Source organism: Lactuca serriola, chromosome 7 (assembly GCF_051521515.1).
Source record: "Lactuca serriola cultivar US96UC23 chromosome 7, Lser_US96UC23_V15, whole genome shotgun sequence".
Taxonomy (NCBI): domain Eukaryota; kingdom Viridiplantae; phylum Streptophyta; class Magnoliopsida; order Asterales; family Asteraceae; genus Lactuca; species Lactuca serriola.
The window spans coordinates 2,279,347-2,294,403 of NC_136414.1; the positions used below are offsets into that span (position 1 = coordinate 2,279,347).

Consider the following 15,057-nt stretch of genomic DNA (forward strand, 5'->3'; position numbering starts at 1 on the left):
TTGGGCTCATGTAGGAATAAATTTAAATAACAATTTGATAGCCCACTAAATACAATAAATAGCCCATTGACTAATTATTAAATTTCATTTAATAATTTAAAATCCATTTTTAAATTACTTTTGTTTAATTTAGATGTTAAATTGAAAACTTAAAATTAGTTAATTATTCATGCATTTGTTATGTTGTTGGTATGTTGTTAGTGAAATTATGTTTAAATCTTTAATTGTATATTTTAAATTTTTAATTGTGTTAGCAGTGAGATTTGCTAATTTGAAGGGCATTAAAGATCTTTTGTTTATAGGTTATTAAAGTTGATTTTGATTTTGACCGTCGCAACCAAACTTGTTGAAAGATGTTCTTTTTTTTTGCAGTGAAACTCTTGATGACCAACTTGTGTAATAAAACTAGTGATGATTTTTCGATTGATGCTTTTATTTATAGTGTAGCAAAAAAAACACTTACGGATTTTTAAGATCGAACGAGTAATAATAGAACGTTTTCGGAAAATGGGAAAATGAAGATGTCAACTTTAAAATGTAAGGCTTTTGTGCTAGATTGTTATAGCTAATGAAACTTTAAGTAAAAAAATTACTTCACTAATTTTTATCGGAATTTTTTTTGTGTCACTCCTTATAAAAGTTTCTGATTCTGCCACTGAAAAAAATATGTTGCATTTAGATTAATTTATATTGGTTGATCGTTAATTAGATACCCTTATAGATTTGAATAGTCACTTTTTCCATCATTATACCTCTATGTTATCTTACTAGGTGTGAGACTCATGTATTGCATGAGTTTATTTAAAAAAATATATACATGAAATTTTAATAATTTGAAAATGTTGAATTTATAAGAAAAATAAGAAAAAAAATAAATTATTAAAATTAATGAGGATAAAATACATTAAATACATTACATATATAAATCTTTTCTAATAAATATCTTACATATATATTACCTTACATATTAAATGTGGAATTTTAATTTAATAAAATAAAAATACAATAAAATGACAAGTGAAAAATAAAAAATTCTAAAATTCTAAAAAATGTCATGTGTCCAAATGAATGAAAATATGACATGTGTCAAAAAGATTTTGATTTATTAAGGAAGATTTTATTTGACTTAATAGTTAATATGGTTGCTATAATTTGAGATACGTTTTCTCTATATGTATCCAACTGTCAATTTATTTATTTTGAAATATATCTATTATAATTATTATACTTATTTTGATTGGACTCATAAAACAATTGGAATCTTAATATTAATGTTTTAATAAAAAAAAATAGCCCCAAATATAGATCGTTACATTTTGGTATGAAATATAATTAAAAAAACATTCATAATGTGTTAGAGATGATCATTATTCTCTATAAAAATATATTTATAATTTATACACAAGTTTGACATGCTCCATACATGCGTATAACAATGTTTTACCATATTAGTTGAACAATAAATAGAGGTCTATGTAGGTAGATATTAACGATTCAAAGAATGTGGTTTAACCGATCCATACCTAATTGTAAACCTAAACATGTCAAGAAAATTTAGCATGCAAAAATTGTGTAAAAGTACACTTTAATATGTTTATATTTTCTTCAAATGGGACATTTTATCTTTCTCTTGTCAAATCAAGAAGTGATGGACTTGCAACAACTAACATTTATTATTGTCTTTGTGGTTCTCATATCAAGAATTATATCATTATGGGTTGTCAAATTTTCACTACAAACAGAAACACTAGGTAGACTTCCACCAGGGCCACCAAGGTGGCCCATTGTTGGTAATCTCCTCCAATTAGGGTCGTTGCCTCATAGAGATTTGGCTTCTTTTTGTGAGCGCTATGGACCATTGGTATACCTTCGTCTTGGAAAAATCGATGCCATTACCACCAATGACCCTAAGATTATCCGTGAGATACTTATCCAACAGGATGATGTTTTTGCATCGCGCCCACAGACCCTAGCTGCAATCCACCTTGCATACAATTGTGGTGATGTTGCACTAGCACCTTTTGGTCCTCGATGGAAATGGATGCGAAGGATTTGCATGGAGCAACTTCTTACAACAAAAAGACTTGAATCTTTTGCAAACCAAAGGGCAAGCGAAGCCCAACATTTAGTACAAGATGTATGGGCTTTGGCCCAAGATGAAGGCCCGATTAACCTTAGAGAAGTTTTAGGTGCTTTTTCTATGAACAATGTGACCCGAATGTTGCTAGGGAAGCAATACTTTGGGTCGGGCTCAGCTGGGCCAAAAGAGGCGTTGGAGTTTATGCACATAACTCATGAGTTGTTTTGGTTGTTAGGTTTGATCTATTTGGGTGATTATTTACCATTTTGGAGATGGGTAGACCCGTATGGTTGTGAGAAAAAAATGAGGGAGGTGGAGAAAAGGGTGGATGATTTTCATATGAACATAATTGAAGAACATAGAAAAAGAAAGAAGAACGAGGAACAAAAAGACAAAGGATATATGGATTTTGTTGATGTTTTACTCTCTTTGACCGGTGAAAATGGTAAAGAGCATATGGATGATACCGAAATCAAAGCTCTTCTTCAGGTGATATTTTTTTCTTCAAAACTCTAGTAGGTAGTATAAATGGTTTCAACATTATTAATACACATATTATAATCCTAACATGCTTAGGAACAGTATAAAGTGGGCCATGTGTGTATGAATAAGTAACGATCAATGTATTTAAATTTTAGGATATGATAGCTGCTGCAACAGATACTTCAGCAGTAACTAACGAATGGGCAATGGTTGAAGTAATCAAACATCCTCGTGTCCTTAAGAAGATCCAAGAAGAGCTTGACAATGTTGTTGGTCCTGATCGAATGGTCTCTGAGTCGGACTTATCAAATCTCAACTACTTAAGATGTGTGGTACGAGAAACCTTTCGGATGCACCCAGCTGGACCATTTCTAATTCCACATGAGTCAATACGTGCCACAGAGATCAACGGCTATCACATCCCTGCCAAGACACGTGTCTTCATTAACACACATGGTCTTGGGAGGAATACACTCATATGGGATGACGTCAATGTGTTTCGTCCAGAACGACATTTGACTGGTGATGGGAGTCGGGTGGAGATAAGTCATGGAGATGATTTCAAAATCCTACCATTTAGTGCGGGAAAAAGGAAATGTCCAGGTGCGCCTCTTGGTGTGACATTTGTTCTAATGGGATTGGCTCGACTTTTCCATTGCTTTGACTGGAGCCCGGCTGATGGATTGAGATGTGAGGATATTGACACGGAAGAAGTGTATGGTATGACAATGCCAAGAGCAAACCCCTTGATGGCTGTTGCAAAGCCTCGTTTAGCTACTCATATGTATCAATGATCAAAACAACCAATTTCAGTTGCATTACTCATACAATTAATAGTTTTCATTGCAACATTCATTAATTCAATAAAAGAAAATGCAGAATTTTGTTGTTTATACTCTTACCCTTATATGTTTGTTACACTTAACTGAACATTTTATAAATAAATTATCTAAAAAGTGTGGTATACATATTTCTACCCTTATAATTATAATCATGTTTAGTTAAACGTACAATTATCAGAAAACACGATATATATATATATATATATATATATATATATATATATATATATATATATATATTCATTAATCATTTTTTAATATTACTTATTTCTTATTTATATATATATATATATATATATATATATATATATATATATATATATAAGAAATAAGTAATATAAATGTACAATTATCAGAAAACACGATATATATATATATATATATATATATATATATATATATATATATATATATATATATATATTTCTACCCTTATATGTTTGTTACACTTAACTGAACATTTTATAAATAAATTATCTAAAAAGTGTGGTATACATATTTCTACCCTTATAATTATAATCATGTTTAGTTAAACGTACAATTATCAGAAAACACGATATATATATATATATATATATATATATATATATATATATATATATATATATATATACAAGAAATAAGTAATATTAAAAAATGATTAATGAAGTTGAAAAACAAATAGAATGATATTGCTATTGCTATTGATAGGTGTCAACAAGATTCTAACCTCCTGTTGAATTGTAAACATCTTATATATCGCAATACATTAGACATTGGAGACTGGACCTTCTTCCAAATGCAATCGAACAAACTTTTTTATACGAGATTCGAAGTTAGAGCCATACCCACATACCATTAAAGTGTTATGTCGAATCGAATGTTGCACTGTTAGAAAAATTGATTTAACCGCAAAAAATTAGCAATCACAATAACGAAGGCTACCAATCAAAGTCAAAATTTTGAATCATTATTTTTCGTCTCAACACCGTTAATCTCTGTAATAATAATGTATATTATAGATCTAACGTGTCAGATAGTTTATTCTACAAATAATGCAACATGCTTTGAATGATGAGGCTTTGTGATCTTTCGATCCGCTTTAATCAAAATATGGTTTAAAGCAAAGCATTGTAGATTTGTAGGTGTTGGTTAAAATGTGATGCCTGAATGAGAAAGAATATAGAAATGTTGTTGACTTATCTCTTGTTTTATTAGGTTCATTAGATTAGATTTGCTACTGATTTACTTTTTCATGTATTTGTATGTATATACTAAAAGGGGCTTTTTTACTCTCATATACATTTCATCGTCAGGAATCAACCCTTGACCTTACTTTAATCAAGAAGGTCATTTAGTAGTAGCAGTTAGGTGTTAATCGGGTCAACTCAATCGGGTTTCGGATTAAAATGGTTTTTTAAAATTAAATTTCACCCGAAACCCGACCCTATTAAGCTACAGGTTCTACAGGTTCAGGTCAAACGGGTTTCGAGTTAATAGGACTGGGTCAATGGGGTTAGTTGGGTTAATCATTAAATATCCATATATAATGAACTTGAGTGTTAACGGTGTTCATGAGGGAAAAAGACGATACAAGTATATTCTACTATTTTTTCTATTGAATATACTGCAAAACCTTTTTAGTCTTGTAATAACCAGATTTCTTATAACATTTATACACAAAATACGCATAAACGTTTTACAAATATTATACATCAAAATATTAGATTTAGTTGGATATTTACAACAAAAGTAGATATAATTAGTTGATACTAAGGGGTCGTTTGATAGTTGCTAATTCGGTTAGAGCTGACCGGGTTAGAAGTTGACTGGGTTAGAAGTTCTGACTGAATTAACTTATGACTGAAACTTGTTTTTTGATTTTGCATCTGACAGACTGCACAAAATGACTGTGTTACCCTCAAACAACATTATAAAAAATCCTTTATGATTTACCATTTAATTTATAACAATACTTTTTTTATAAAAACATTTAAAAAGATGAAAATTTACCATATTACCCCTAGATGGAAATAACTAATTCTATTGTCCTTTAATTTTCAAACTTAACTAACAGACCGGGACACTATATCTAGATTCCAAGACACATTGAAAAAAGAATATTTTAGTTTTCCAATATGATCTTAATGTGAAAATTCAAGACATCAATATTTCGGTGGGATTAGAACTTGAGAAACTCAAAACCCAAAACCTGCAACTAATTTCAATGGGATTGGAACTTTGGGCATAGAGATCAACCATACATAAAACATCCCCAAAACCATTGACCATCACACATTTTTTTTATTCTATAGTGGTAGAAGTCAAAATTTTCTAATCTAATTAGTAACAAATATTCCATTAGCATTCCGAGGTAGGTTTGGATGTATATAAATTGAAATAAGATTAGTCAGTTTTGTTTTCGAACGACATTACAGAGGGGTTGAGGTTGATTCTGTATCAATGGGTTATTCAAATCCCAATTTATCAAATATACATTACATATTGTAAGGTCAAATTAGAAGCTAAACGTGAAATTGAAATAAAACTTTATAATTGCAGTTCATCATTTGATATGTGTAACATGAACTTGAGATAAGTAAAACTCCGATAATTCAAATTACATCAACGACAATAGAGTAACAACACGCACCAAGAACATACTCATAAATTTTGATATGTAGAATTACAAGTAAAGATCTGGTAACCTTGCAATTTCGATTTTGATGAGTACTACAAAATCAAACTATTACTAAGAAATCGGATATTCACTGCTAATTTTTTCCTTACAAAATCAAATTATTACTAAGAAACACAGGAGAAAGCAGGTCACACTTGAGTTGGAGGAAGGTTGGTCGGAGGCTGCGTGATCAGAGGTAATCGACGGGGGAAGAGGACGGAGGCTGTGGAGGAATACGACGGGGGCTATGGAATCACTTTCTTCTTCCAGTTTGTGCTTCTATGTAGAAGATTGTTTAGGGAATAATGAGAATTGATTATTTTTGAGCTGATATGTCCCGGTCCTTCACTCTAGAATAAGGGACCGAATCAACACATTTCTTCGGACTGAGTCTAAGGTTTGGACTGAGTCTAACTTTTTAGAGGATGTGTCAAACATGCCAATTGAGTTTTTTGGTCCCAGTCTACCCTTTGGACCCAATTAGAAAGGAAATCAAACGAACCCTAAACTATACCCAAGATCTGTTTGGTGTTACAAAGAGTTTCACAAAAGACACTAAACTTTTTTCCAACTGCCTTTCCTTTGCTTCTGTTAACGTTTCTTGCTTAACACAACTCATCCTCATAAAATAAGCACACGCTTAGTGAATAGTTTAATTATAACATTCAATACATAATCACATTGTCCTATCTTAGTGAATAGTTTAATTATAACTTTCAAAATTAGATAAAAAAAATCATTACTCTGCTAGAACTTAGGTTAATTTAATAGTAGGTAAATTAAGTAATTAAAATTGTTCCATGTGATCGACACCCGACTTACCTAAACTATTTTATAATTCGACTGAGTACACTGCCTAAGTGTATTTTAGTTAGTTAAGTTAGTTAGGTTATAAATTTAAAATTAGGTGTAGCTAATTGCACGCATCAAAGATATAGCTTGTATGTAAGCAATAAATAAAAACATTGACTGGTAATAAAAAAAATCTTTTTACTACAGTAAGCAATAAATAAAAACACTCATCAATTCACCTTGATATATGTTGTATAACAACGAACAAGGGTTTTGAACGTGGACAACAAGAAATAGTCAAACTTTTGTTTTGGAGAAGATGTATTTGTGCATTTAATGTATATAGTGTCAATAAGTTGAATCGTATGTAAAAAACTTATTATTTGTGGAATGGATTAATTATTTTTATTTGGGTTAACCTAGACCCAAAATAAATCATATAAATCAACCTGAAACCAAACCCTATATGTATATTGGGTTTGTCAGGTTAACCCAAATAACCCGATTTGACTTTCTGACCCTATTTATATTATTTGCGTTCGGGTCGGGTTAGTCGGATTCGAGCATTTTTAACACCCCTAGTAGCAATAACCATGATATTGTTGAGATTAACAAGATACTTAAGTACCGTACGATAAACTAAAGTCTATTTATATAACTTTAAATTATTTATAATACCTAAAATATATTTATCTTATAATTGGATTTCAAGAGATGGAATTTTCTCCACTTGGCTATAAATCTTACTACTGGTTCTGATGAAACTACATTACCCAAGGCTCCAAATTCTGATGTTCTATAAAAAAATGAAAATTGAAAATGAATCAAAACTTACTCATGTTATTGTGAAAGGTGAAGCTCAGATGGTGGATGTATCTTACAAGGATATTACCATACCAAGAGAGTTGTTATTTCCAGCATTAAAGTTGTTCATTATGGGGAAAAAGTATAAGGATTTTAATGATTTCGTTTCAGCCAAACAACATAGGCAAAACAAACTAATAACCTTAGTTATCCCACTATGCCACAATATCAATGTAACACATGCATGTTCGGGTTGATTTATGATTGAACCCAACCCAAACCTAGTTGTGATTATTATGTTGAAGAATATACAATTAAGGAAGAGACTAGGTTAGGTTGAGATAGAAGAAGTGACAACAATTATTCTTGTTGGGTTAGCATTCTATGATATGTGTAAGGCTGCATCAAAACTGAAAACATATATAGATGTTACAAATATGCGATTGGAACACCAAATTGGCGGGAAGAGAGGTGATTGGTGATGGGATTTATAGGTTACAAAAACCATATTTTGGCGAAAAACTTAAGCCCTGAGTTTGCATGCAACCTAAAGGATCTATGTTTTCACTATTGAATGCAATAACCAATTGAATATCAAGAACCCTAGTATTTTCAAAAATAACAAAAGGGTTTAGAAAAACATACCTCTTGATTATACTAGTAGATAATCAATCAAAATCCTTTTTGTAGTAACTTGGAAGCTAGCGCAAGAAATCTCGTGTATCTGATGGTTCACACCTAACCCTAGCAACAATGAGGCTTAAAGAGAGAGGATATGGGATGGATAAATTTTGGCTATTCCTTGTGAGAATGAGATGGCCGAAAATTAGATCCCAAGGGGTCCTTTTATAGTCAAATTAGAAAACCCTAGATAACCCTAATTTGAATATTATATTAATATCTCAAATTTGATAATTATCTACTCCCTAATTATATATGAGGGATATTCTAGAAACCCTAGAACGCCCTCCCAAAAACCATCCACCTCATGTAGATGAAGGTTTTGGAACCTATTGTTCAACTATTGAATATTTTCAGTTGGACCCTTGTAATTTTGATTAATCCAATTAATCCTAAAATTAATTTTAAAATAATTATTAATTAAATAATACTATTTCTAATTAATATATTATTTCCATAACATATCAATAAATTCATTTATTGTTATTTATTAATCATGTAATAAATTAATAAATTAGTCTCTCTCTCTCTCTCTCTCTCTCTCTCTCTCTCTCTCTCTTTCTCTCTAAAAGTCATCATATTCAATTACTAGGTACGAAGGAAACCTAAAAGGATTTTGCTAGCTTAGACACCTAATCCAACAGTCTCCCACTTAGATAAGTCTATAACTGCAATTACCACTATAACTTCTAAATTAGATAGCAAAGAGTGCTTCCATAGCAACTGCCGAACTCTAAACTAACCAGGCGTTGTCCCTAAGATAAGTGATCCAATATTCCTCCGTTCTACTAGATATCATATAGAAATGATACATAGATTAGAATCAATCTCATTTTCCAAGTTTTGTTTCCCGATTTATGATTTGTGATGACAACATCAGACTTCAAATTGAACACATCAATGTAGTCCCGGCTGGGCCCAACACTATAAGTCAACACCAAATCACCAAAGGGCCCAAAGATATTGCTTTTCCCGTTAGCGAAAAGGAACGAATAAACTATGAATCGTATGCTTGTATCCTATACTCACCAAATCATACATGACACTGCATTTTATAACATCATGTTACTGATGTGTTTTCATAACACCAATGCACAACCGACTTGTAAAGTACAGCTCATATATCTCCGTTTTAAGAATATAAGATATTATCCTCTCAAAATTACTCGTGATATAATCCATGAAGTAATTTGTTGAGTGTGGGTTTATCCAATACTTAAATCTCCATTTCTAAGTACTCATGAATGTTGTAGAATAAAATTGCTATGTTTAACTCCCTTATATAATATACAAGCCAATTCATGACAATATTAATTCATTAATTACTTCCAAAAGTATGAGCGACTGTGGAATTTGAAAAATCAAATTATTATGAGAGTAAAACATGCAAAACAAAACACAAGAATAAACAATTGACAAAAGTAGTAAACAAACTCATAAATAATCTTTATTATTTAATCACCAAAAGTCAATTACATTTATTTTGTTACAAGTTTTAAACTAATCATATAACTACTAAAACTAATATCACCTCTCAAACCAATGCTCCTAGCATGTCTATTATGCTTGACCTTACTTAGAGCCTTTGTCAAAGGATCTGCAGGACTCTCTTCTGATGATACATATTCACAATGAGGTAACCTTTTTCTACTCTATGTCTGATGTAATGGTACTTTCCATCGATATGTGTTGATTTGCCATGGTCTCTTGGTTCTTTAGTCAAAGGAACCACACCTTCATTATCGTAGAAAAGTTCCATAGGCACTTGAATGGTTGGAACTACTCCAAGATCTTCGATGAAGTTCCTCAACCAAGTTGCTTCCTTCGATGCTTAACTAGCCGCTATGTACACTGATTCACACATAGAATCAAACACCGTGTCTTTCTTGGAACTTTTCCAAGTAACTACTCCACCATTTAAGGTGAACATCCAACCATATTGAGAACGAAAGTTGTCTCTATCTGTCTGAAAGTTGTCTTCATTATACCTAGTCACTCTCAGCGCATCATTTCCACCAAGAACTAGAACCATGTCCTGTGTCCTTCGCAAAATGTTCTTTACTACTATCCAATGAGCTCTTCCAGAATTTACGTGATAGCGACTGATCATGCTTAAAGCAAAGGACACATCATGGTGAGTACATGTCACAACGTACATGATCGATCCTATGACTGAAGCATAAGGGACTCAACTCATATCAGCTATCTCTTCATCCAGACTTGGGCTTTGAGTCAACTTAATTTGGCATTGCTCTGAATAGGTAGCTCTCCTTTATTGGAATTTTCCATACTAAATCGTTTTAGTACCTTGTCCAAGTATGTACCTTGACTAAGTCCAATTAGCCTTTTCTTTTTGTCTCTCAAAAGTCTTTTCCCGAGAATATAGGTTGTCTCCTATATCCTTAGTAGCGAAACACTTTCCAAGCCAATATTTCACTTCTTTCAAAGTTGGAGTCGTTTCTTATAAGTAGTATGTCATCAATATATAATATTAGAAAGGTTATTATACTCCCACTAGCCTTGACATACATACAAGACTCATCCTCACTTCTAGAGAAACTAAACTCTTTGACTTTCTCATGGAAGCAAAGATTCCAGCTACGAGATGCTTGTTTCAATCCATAAATGGATTTATCAAGCTTGCACACCCTATTAGGAAACTTTTGTTGGCTTTAGTGTCTAAGCCCATAACTATAACTGGTATGTACTTGACCCGAGAGTAGCATGGTCCATTTGGGTTGCATGACACCAGAACAATCTATAAGGATGAGCTTTTGAGAAGAGGATGTTTATGATTTATTAATATATTATAAGTTCTAATATATTAATATGAAATCATATTATTTAATTAGTATTGATCAAGAATTAATTTGGAATTAATTTTGTGATCAAAAGAGACTAATTAAATATATGGGGATTTATTGTGTAAATCATTCATTCTTATAAAGTGGGCTTATGATCCATAGTTCTTTATGTTGGGCTAAACCCATGTTGTGACCCATAGATACTCCATGGAGGTTAAAACCATGGAGCCTAAGGAATGTGGAAAGTCATGCACATTAGGGTTTTCTTGGTGTAACCCTGGTTGTGTCACACTATATAAGAAACCTCATGGCAACCAAAATCGACACTTAAGTGAGATACAAGAGGGTTAGTCGATTTTGTGTGTGCAAGACAATCTCTTCTCAAGTCCTCCATTGTTGGTGGTGTTGTGTGAAGCATTTGAGGCATCACACTTGGGGTGCTAGGCTCTTAAAGGCTTAAGGTTTCAAAGCTACAATAAAGGTAAGTCATCTAACTAAATTTTTGTAGTGTATATACTCCATAGTATGCTAGTTAGGATGATGCCTTGGAAAATTGAAAGTTTGCATGTATAATAGAGAAAACATATATCCAAGGTATCTAAGGTTGCATGTACACCATAGGAGTGTTAGAATGCTCAAAACCCTTCAGTGGTTTCAGAGCCCAGGCTTGTTTTCCATTATACTTGACGCTACTTGTTTTCAAAGTTGGAAAAATTGATTTTATGCTTTTTGGACAGTGAACTCGCCGAGTCCACCCTAAAATCTGACCAACTCGCCGAGTCAATTCATGCACTCGACGAGTTGGTGCTCCAGAATGCAGAATTTCGAGTTTTAAGGTCAGAATTAGACTAGAATCATTACCATGAGCTGTTTTTGAACAAACAAACCTGTTTTTGATGTGGTAATGATTGTGCTTATCCAATTTCAAAGATAATTGTCAAAGTTTCAAGTTTTATATTAGTTTATATGATTCTTGAAAATTGTTGATGTGAATTATCCTCGCTTATGACTTTTTCCAGATCATAGATATTATTTGACATTTCTTGTTACTTTAATTATTGATCTAAATGCCTTTTAATGGACTCCATAACGTGTCATCAAGTTATGGAATTCCAAAAGTCTTTTCCTTAAAAGTCATTAAAACTCATAAGTTATAGAAATGAAAGGTTTTGAATAGTCTCAAAACTTGCCCTCAAGTTTTGGAATTTGTAAAGTCCCTTTAGAATATATATATATATATATATATATATATATATATATATATATATATATATATATATATATATAGGGTTATGTTATTTTGTTTCTAGTGACTATTGTGTGCCAGAATGCACAGATCTGGACCATCGGATGGAATAGAATCAAATGTCATAATTTGAGGGTCTATGATAGTACAATAGGGTAACATGTACCCTATAATCACATAAATTTCAGCCTAAGGGCATTTTAGTCAATTGTGACAAATTTAAAAAAGGAAAAATCGAGATTTATGGGATAATTAATGATTCTAATTTAAAACATATGTTCTTTTTTCAAATTAATTCAATTTCAAACATGATTTGTAAACATAAACCGACTTTATTCTATTAGAATGTTATTTTGTTATAATGAAATTCTGTAATTCTGTCAAAATGGTATACAACTATGAACATAATATTATAAACACATATTATCAAGACCAATAATTTTAATGAATACACTTTTTATATAAGACAAAGTTTAATAGTTTAGAATAAGTAATTACATTCATTCTTAATGAATACAACTATGAACATAAACTATATTCATTCTTGAAATCTCTTGCAAAAAAAAAAAAATATTGGCATCCTTGAAAGAATCCTCATTCACTTTCTTGTTTCGTTTCTAGATGTCTTGTGTATTTTTTAACCTCTAAGTCACTTCAAAATATGCTAGCATTCTATGAGACTGACATTTTGTGAGATTAGCATTCTGTCAGAATTGTATTGCATGAAAATGATTTTCTTCAGGTAGCCTTTCCCATCAGGTCTTCAAGCCATTTCTATCACAAATTCATTGCCAAATATTTTGTAGTGACACACTTGTAACAACTGCACATTAAACATATAACTAATTAACTATAATTTTATCAGAATACAACAATAATACTCTTACAGAGTAAACTATTCTTTCAGAATGATTTTGAATATTCTTAAAGAATTTGAACTTAATAGAAACTTATAGTATATGCATAAAACATACTACAACATGTATAAATGTATTTTGTCAGAATTACTAGCAACACATGTTTTATGTAATATTTATATTCTTATAGAATGCAAACGTGTTTACATTTTGATATGAAAAAGAATCCACAACTTAACCCTTTTCATTCTAACATAATACATACCACTATTTTCTTATTCTAGTAAAATAGTAAACAACACACATATGCAAAATCCATTGCAATTTACAAACAAAATCTATTTTGTCAAAACTCAATCAAACAATATTAAATCATGGAGGAACAAAAAATGCATTCCTTTTCTTGTAAACTAAGGAACTGCAATTCTGGGAATATCAAATTATATATGCCTGGGATACATAAACTAAGGAACTGTAATTCTAGGAATATCAAATTACTAATTGATCATTTTTAGGCAAAAGTGAAGTAATTCCAATTGTATGCAAATTGAAAAAGGTTGAAAACCAACATAAATAATCTGTTAAAATGCTGATAAAGAGAGATGATAAGGGTACATACATATGTGGATCTTCATCCATTACCATAGTTTCCTGAGCAAACGTATCCTATAAAACCAAGTCGTCTTTTTCTCCATCCGCTTCACCCTTATCACCACCTTTGGGAACCAACCCACCAACATTGTTAACGCCGCTAGCTACAGCAACCTGCCCTGTTTTAACAATCGCTGGGACTTCTGACTTCCTCTCCCTCAGTTTATGAAGAAATTTGATCTCTTCTAAAGCTAATATGTGTTTATCAATCGTTTTTAGACCACATGTTAGCCATGAATTAGAACATCGAACTCGTAAGCTTTGTTGATTTAAATATTTAGCTTCAATTTATACCTATAGAAACCCTAGTAGAACATCTGAATCAATAAAACCCAAAAGTAAAAAATGAAATTGGAGAAGAAACCCAACTCATAAAGAGAAAGAGTGAAGAACACCACGCACCGCATCTCATTGTTGTCTTTTGTAACTCCTGTTTGTTCATCTTTTTCGTATGTTATACTTCGTTTTCGGAAATTTTTGTTCTTCTTCATCCTTTACAGCTTTTTCTCAAATCCCCTCTCAGGCTTTACTCAAATGAAAACAACCACGCTTGGCAGCTTCGGGTTCGATTACTTCGCAGAGGATGAATTTCTCTCTTGGCGCCTCAAAGTCTCGATACGTCTTACTCAATCAAACAAGAAATTCTTTTCTCTCCTTTCTTTCTACACAAGATGATGATGATGATGATGGATGAAAAGGGTCAATAGATTTAGGGCTTAAATATGTATCAAATAGAGAAGACAGAGAGACATGGTGAAATCGATCTACAGGGGTGGTGGGTGGGAAGCGGTGAAATCGATTTAGGGCAAATGTTCTATATTTATATTTTCTTCTTGACGTGATATAAGGAATTGTTGTTATCTACCATAATTAACTATGCAAAGATTACTATAATACCCTTAAATGATTTATTTAATGATTTATTTTTTCCTAATTTCCTATTGGTGCATTCATGCACACAATAGTTGCTAGAAACATTTGAACCTAGCTCTCTCTCTCTCTCTCTCTATATATATATATATATATATATATATATATATATATATATATATATATATATGTAAGATCAAGTCAGTCTTACCGTCAATAGGCCTCATTCACGAAGCCGGTCTATAAAGGGGGGGGGGGGGGTATTAGGTTACTGCCTATAAAATGACA

General features: G+C 31.8%; 1 protein-coding gene across 1 annotated transcript; it reads left to right on the top strand.

Annotated features, from left to right (window-relative positions):
- The first annotated feature begins 1,648 nt into the window (after positions 1-1,648).
- On the top strand, positions 1,649-3,357 carry CYP703A2 (cytochrome P450, family 703, subfamily A, polypeptide 2). Its single transcript, XM_079010654.1, has 2 exons — positions 1,649-2,569; positions 2,719-3,357. The coding sequence occupies exons 1-2, from the start codon at positions 1,649-1,651 to the stop codon at positions 3,355-3,357; spliced, it is 1,560 nt and encodes a 519-aa protein (XP_078866780.1).
- Positions 3,358-15,057: the final 11,700 nt, after the last annotated feature.

Bases quoted from the DNA above. Each gene is read 5' to 3' on its own strand.
- CYP703A2 (XM_079010654.1), top strand. From the start codon at position 1,649: ATGGACTTGCAACAACTAACATTTATTATTGTCTTTGTGGTTCTCATA. The intron at 2,570-2,718 runs GTGATATTTTTT...TTTAAATTTTAG, and splicing joins AAATCAAAGCTCTTCTTCAG to GATATGATAGCTGCTGCAAC.